Below are 7500 nucleotides of genomic sequence, written 5' to 3' on the forward strand. Positions count from 1 at the left end.
GCTGAAGATCTGAAGTTCAGAGTGCGTCTGTCAGAGGTCAGACGCGTTCCAGCGGAACCACGGCTCACGGGTGCACATGTGAGCACATCTGGGCTGGGCAGAAGTAATTTTACAACATTGGTTTAAATAGCGCCAATAACGAGATGCGGTGACTGGAGCGGCTCATGGAGTGGCTCATGGAGCTGTGCCACACACACACGCACAGAGATTCAATAAGCACACGCTGCGCTGCGCCGCGCCGTCAGACTGAAGGCAGAGATGAGCGCTGCCTCCTCTGTGATAAAAAAACTTTTAAGAGGTTTTATAATAACATTTTTCATTCAAGGTCAAATTAAGATATTAGCTTCTATTTTGGGATGACGTATTAAAATCGAGCCAGTGACTCCTCATGAACATGACCACAACTCATGTTACTGCAGCATTTGTTATTCCAGTCCGCATGGCAGCGGATCGCAGATTCATCCACACTATAAAACAGCAATAAGTCGGTCTGAGGCAAAAGTGAACCTCATGGCTTTTCCATATTTTCCCCCTATAGACATTTGATTACACACAAGTAGGTGATCAGCTCAGGTTTACGCAGAGCAGAAGGAAGGAGAGAGCTCTGGCCGCACAGGTTAAATGTTCCTACTTTAAGAAAACCGTTAAATTGCATTTTTTATGTGCTACCTGGGCACTCTAAATATTGATTTAAAATTAAATCAAAGGAAATTGTAATGGTATTGAATGTTTATTAATTACTACTTAAAAAAATGAAAGTGATGGGGGAAAAGGACGATCATATTTTTTAACGCTGTCTATCAAGTGACTGTTTAGCTTGATGTCTGATATATATATATATATATATATATATATATATATATGTATGTATATATATATATATATATATATATATATATATACATACATATATATATATATATATATATATATGTATGTATATATATATACATACATATATATATATATATATATATATATATATATATATATATATATATATATATATATGTATATATGTATATATATATATATATATATATACATATATATATATATATATATATATATATATGTATATATGTATATATATATATATATATATATATATCCATGCCCTGATGTGGGGGCTGGGGGGTGCGCAGCTAAATACGTTTGGGAACAGCTGGTCTAGAGCAACCACATGAGTTCTACTTGAGTTCACATTTCCAGGCATCATTCTGATTTTTAACCCTTCTGACATTCTTAGCACCCCCCCCCCCCCCCCCCACCCACCCACCCACCCACCCACCCACACACACACACACACACACACACACACAATCACCACGCCACCCCCATTTCAGTACTGGTTCTCAGGTATAGTGTATATTCAGAGACCGCTGCTGGATCATCTTGGTCTGACTTCATGCACTGACTGTTGAACGTGACATGTGAGCAATCAGAAAGTTAGCTGACAGGAACACACTGCACGCTCATGCTCTGCCGAGTGCGTTTCCTCCAAATCACGTATAATCTGAATGTATTTTACGAGATTATTTTACATGTGGCCTCCCCAACCATGATGATGGTGGTGATGATGATGATGATGATGATGATGATGATGATGATGATGATGATGATGATGATGGTGATAGTGAAAATGATGTTGATGGCCTTGGGGGTCGGGTCCTGACATGTATGCTGGCGGGAACATGCGGCAGTGCCTGGCCCAGGCTCAGGGGCCTCAGGTGGACCTTGGCTCCTCTGAAATAATAACTCTGTCCCATCACGGGGGAGGGGGATGTCCAGGAGGGGGAGGACCCAACCTTACCTGGATGTCTTATGTCTTATATATTCTGGAAGTTGTGCAAATGGAAGGATGGGAGTAGATATTCTGCTGGGGTGGGGCTGGGTTGGTGCCCTCGGACTGTGCGGCTCTGCGATGCTGCTGCACTAACGCTGTATTGGAGCAGGCGGAGGGAGACTAGGGGTCTTAGCACACCTCTGTAGTTGCTTGGTTTCCCGGGGCTGGAGGCTATGGGGGAGCTGGCCGTCTGGTTGGGGTCTGGGGTGGTGGGTTGCTTTGCTCAGCGTTGGGTGGGGGAGCCTGCTCATCAGCACCCCAGCAGAAAGGGTCGAACTCTGGGAACCGGTGATGGTTGTACCCTTTGTGCAGCAGTACCAGGACCAGAGTGAATAGGGTGTGTATGGGGAGCATGAGTGGGTGTTCGGCGGGCATTTTTGTAAGTCTTTGGTTGTATGTGTATGTGTTTTGTCCGTGTATGACTGTATATGTCAGGTGGGGTCTTGGACTCCTCCCTTCTACTGGGACTTCTTTTACTGCTATACATCTTCGACTACCTACTATGATGGTGTAAAAATGATGATGATGATGATGATGATGATGATGATGATGATGATGATGATGATGATGATGATGATGATGATGATGATGATGATGATGATGATGATGATGATGGTGGTGGTGGTGGTGGGCATGATAGTAAGGTGATAGTAATGAAGATTATGGTTATGACAGTCCCTTCCCAGCAGAAGGATCTTTGTATTTTACTTAGTCATGTACTTAAGGTGATGAAGAATGTCCATCTTCAGGTGCTACGTGACTAAATATTACATTTAATTATCAAATTATTGCAAATGCAGATTAGATGAGAAAGAAACCACTTCTTCACAACTGTGGAGATAAAATGTCCCGCTAACTACAAGAAGAGATTGCGTGTTAGTGTTTACAGTCCAAGGAAGGAGGCATCCAGACTGGAGAGACTACCTGGATGGGGATGAGCAGAGCATGATGACGCAAAGCCAGCTGCATCCAGCCATTTGCAAAAGCTTAGCTCAGTTAGGCACAAACAGCAGCTGGGACAGAAAATGTGACCATGAAGCCAAAAACCACTTAGTGGGTGTTTTTAATGAGGAAATAAAGATCTAACATGGTCAAAAGCTCCAAAAAGATGATTCTGCATATTATAGTAATTTTCTGAAAAAGTTTCTCTTATTTTCAGTTTATATATAACAACACCCACTTGAACAGAAACCAGCTTTAAAGCCTGCTGCTCCTCTTCTTCAGCCAATAAAAACAGAAATCTTCATGTTTTTATATTTTTAAAAGCTTCTGTTCTGCAGCAGATCCAAAGATCTTTCCTAACATAAAACATAAACACACAACATCCCAGTACACGTTAAACCCCACAACAGAAACTGGTCCAGGACAAAACACCCAAACAGAAGTGTCGTTTACGCAGTCCAGTGTGGTGACGACTGTCCAGATCTTTACATCGGGGAAACTAAACAACAGTTACACAAACGCATGGCACAACACAGGAGTGCCACCTCTTCAGGTCAAGTCTCTGCAGTCCACCTACACCTGAAGGACAAGGGACACTCCTTTGAAGATGACAAAGTACACATTCTGGACAGAGAAGGTTTGAGAGAAGAGTAAAGGAAGCTATTGATGTCAAATGGGAAAAACCCCCACTTTAAATAGAGGAGGAGGACTCAGGTTTTGCCTTCCCAGCACCTGTAATGCAGCTCTGAAGCTAATGTCAAAAAGGTTCAGTCTAGGTCATGCCCTTCTGTATCTAATGAACATAACCATTTATACACAATAGACCCTAACAACATCAACAACTCCTTAGGAGGTAGTAAGTTGGGGTATTCATAGGTAGTTTCAGCTCGTTAAGCAACAATAGACAGCTACAGTGAAGCTTGACTCGCCCATATTCCTGTCAGAACTGACAAAGCTTCTCAGATGAGAAGCAGAACGGTGTGTGTGTGTGTGTGTGTGTGTGTGTGTGTGTGTGTGTGTGTGTGTGTGTGTGTGTGTGTGTGTGTGTGTGTGTGTGTGTGTGTGTGTGTGTGTGTTTTGAATTAAACACAATTTAAAGCATTTTTTCAGAAATTAAAAGAACTTCAGTTTAAAATATTAATGTCTATATCTATTGTTTGATTTTTTGTTTTTAATTTAAAAAACACTTTGGGGAAAACATTTTTGAACAATTAAAATTAGATTAATCAAGATTATTTAATTACAAAGCCTCTAAATATTTAGATTTGTTTTTTAATCGAGTTCCACCCCAAGAATAAAGTAGTGCGCGCGTGCGTCATCAACGCATAAGCGGGTGCTCAATGAAGGAAGAAACGAGGGAGTTGGATCACTCGGGTGTGTAAGTATTTAACGGGTCTAAAATAAAGTACTATTAACGGTTTGATGCTGCACGCATCAGAGCCAGATGGAGGAAGCTTTTCAGTTTCTACTAAAAGACAACAGCTAATGCAGCAAAATAAAATCATGCCTTGCTTCTAACAAAGTAGCAGGAGTTTCTAGAGTTAGCAGGCATTGCTCCTGCTAGCTTGCTGCTTCTCTGTTGCTGACAGGTCTTTGTAAGTAGATATGTCATGCATTCTTACGTGTCCATTCATAAAAACGGCTGGGGTATTTTTCTGCCCAAAACTTTATACTCAACTTTACGGTTTTTCACCGGCAAACCTTTTCACAATGCTTGTCTGTGTTTTTTTTTTGTCCTGTTTGCATGGAGAAACAGACTGAACTCCCCTGCATGACCAGGTAACAGGTACGGAGCCCTGCAGTGGCTAAAATAGCGCTCCCTGATATGAGAGAACTCCTGCTGCTTGACCCACGTGACCATAACAGACATGCCTCATCTCATGATATTTTTTAGTGCCCGGGCAGGAATAATGTTCCAGGATTAACGTGACAATACAATATACTCCCCCATGTGTGATAGATTAGAGCTGGTGTGCAACACTTGCTGGTTTTGTTGGATTGAGTCTGTTTACCTATGAACAGAATGAACTTTTGACCTTGTGGAGCTCTGGGCTTGTACATACCTCTGTGTCAGGGACTGAGTCCATTCCAGGCACGTGCAGGTTGCTGCGATAGTCCAGACCCTGGTGCCCATCAGAGGTCACGAAGCTCGGCATCCAGCAGCGATCCGAGTGACCCAGAGCCTTGCACTCATCCGTGCAGTTTGAGAACAGATCAGCACCTAAAGATCAGCAAAGAACAGCTTTAAGATCGCTCAACACAGACCAACATCTGGACCAGTGACCACAGATTTTTTTTTCAATTTCAATTGATTTATTTAATAATCAGGACAGTGCATGTTAACATCAGTCACGCTGAAACATGCCAGAGTTAGCCATAGGCTAGTTTACATCTGTAGTCCTGTGCCAGTTGTACAGTCGGCATCCTAGGGAGGACATTATAAAACACCTATACAATCAAAAGTAAATTATATGAAGATTGTTATAGAAAAGCTACATTAGTCCGGTACAAAATTGAACATCATATTACACCAATGTAGAAAAAAGTTGCATGAAAGCAGTATTAAATAAATGTTTGTAACAAAATGAACAGGATGATAGGCCTAAGTAGCGAATGCAAATAAGGATGGACATGGAGTTGCGGATGTATCGGAAGCTGGCCAAGGTGTCTTTTATTTTTTTACAGGTTTCCCTCACATGTGGCTTGAAGTTTAAGTGGGAGTCTACCTGGATGCCTAGATGTTTGTATTGTTGGACAATTTGAAGTTTTTCTCCTGAAATTGTGATGTCTGGGTCTGCTGTTGTGTTCTTTTGCTCATTTTAAATAAATTTTTAAGTATTTTCTAAATGCTTTTTTATATTTTAACTTTTTTTGTTTTGTTTTTGTGAAGAGCCTCGTGATTTTTATCTTGAGAGGCGCTATAGAAATGATATTTTCTTCTTCTTCTGTGATTTTGTAAAAAACATTCCCACTGTTTTTGACACATTAAGTTGGAGACAGCTCTGTTGTATCCATATTGAGAGTTTAACCATTGATTTTGAGAGTTTATTTGCTACTTCTTGTTTTGAGGTTCCATGTACATAAAAAACTGTGTCATCAGCATACATTTGTATATTATTATTATTATTAATAATAATAATAATGCATTGAACTTATATAGCGCTTTTCTAGACACCCAAAGACGCTTTCACACACTCTCACATTCACACACTGCTAGTGATAGTAAGCTACTTGTAGCCACAGCCGCCCTGGGGAGGTCTGACAGAGGCGAGGCTGCCATTTGGCGCCGTCGGCCCCTCTGACCACCACTAACGCAGGCAAGTTGGGTGAAGTGTCTTGCCCAAGGACACAACAGCAGGGTACCCCTGGCGGGAGCTGGAATCGAACCCATGACCTTCCGATCGTGAGGCGACCCACTCTACCACCAGATTCTGCCATTTTATCTCTGGATGCGGAAAAAGCATTCGACCGAATAAAATGGTCATACCTACTAGTGATACTTGAGCGCTTTGGATTTGGTGAGTGTTTTTTGAAGATGGATATGAGTTATATTAACAGACTCCTCTGCTTCAATAACTACTAATACTTATATATCTCAACCCTTTAAGATGACTCGTGGTACGAGACAAGGCTCCCTATTTCCCCACTACTGTTTATAATAGCAATGGAACCTCTTGCATTGGGAATACGAGCTCATTCTCAAATACAAGGGATAGAAATATCGGGGACTGAACATAAATTAGCTATGTATGCTGATTATATGGTTTTATTTCAAACTCAGCTATCAGAATCAATAACAGTATTGTTGGATCTTCTTGATAGGTTTGGCAATTTGTCAGGACTAAAAATCATTAAGATAAATCATGCATTATGTTCCTTTATGAACAAGAAAGAATAATGCCCAGGGTGTCCCACCTTTTTATTAACGTCAAGGAAGGATTTAAATATTTAGGCATTAAAATTACCCTGAAAACAGATAACCTTATTGTGGCTAATTACGACCCCATAATCAACAAATTATCAGATGATATTGCAAGATGGACAACAATGCCTCTATCTAATAGGTCGGATAAACTGTATAGAGATGTCCATTCTACCTAGGTTTTTACATGCCTTTCAATCAATTCCATAGTCCCACCCCACCCCCACCCCCACCTTCATTGTTTTCTAGGATTAATTCAATTCAATTCAATTCAATTCAAAGATACTGTATTAATCCCAGAGGGAAATTGATTAAGTGCTGAAGCTTAAGAAGCTTCTTGCCAAATTTGTCTGGAATAATAGGAGAGCGAGACTCAGACTCTCTCTGCTATACCTACCATTTGATAGGGGAGGCCTACGATTGCCAAACTTTCAATGGTATTTCTGGGCTGCCCAGATGAGAGCGATAAGGTTCTGGTTCTCTAATGATCAGAGTCCCCCTGGTTGGAAATTGAAAAATTATCAGCTAGAGGATTAACACTAGATACTTTTATATTTTCAGCCCCAATAAAGAGATTAAGGGAGAATACATCTAATCCATTCGAAAAAGTAGTCTATTAATCTGGCAGGAAATTCAGAACTTCTTAGACATACACCCTGAAATATACTTATTCACTCCGGCTACGCATGACACAGCAAAGGTATTACAATGGTACAAAATATCTTTAGAAATAATAATCTAATGAGTTTTCATGAGATAAGAAATACATTTGATATCCCGTCTAGACATT

General features: G+C 40.7%; 1 protein-coding gene across 1 annotated transcript in view; it reads right to left on the bottom strand.

The window, feature by feature from the left end:
- Positions 1-7500, bottom strand: part of pcdh10b (protocadherin 10b) — a 21039-nt gene that overhangs the window by 5116 nt on the left and 8423 nt on the right. Inside the window, exon 4 of the mRNA XM_015964701.3 lies at positions 4852-5009. Coding sequence (XP_015820187.1) covers positions 4852-5009 — 158 coding nt within the window. The remainder of the gene's footprint in view (positions 1-4851; positions 5010-7500) is intronic.

The sequence above is a fragment of the Nothobranchius furzeri genome, chromosome 1 (genome assembly GCF_043380555.1).
Source record: "Nothobranchius furzeri strain GRZ-AD chromosome 1, NfurGRZ-RIMD1, whole genome shotgun sequence".
NCBI classification, from domain to species: domain Eukaryota; kingdom Metazoa; phylum Chordata; class Actinopteri; order Cyprinodontiformes; family Nothobranchiidae; genus Nothobranchius; species Nothobranchius furzeri.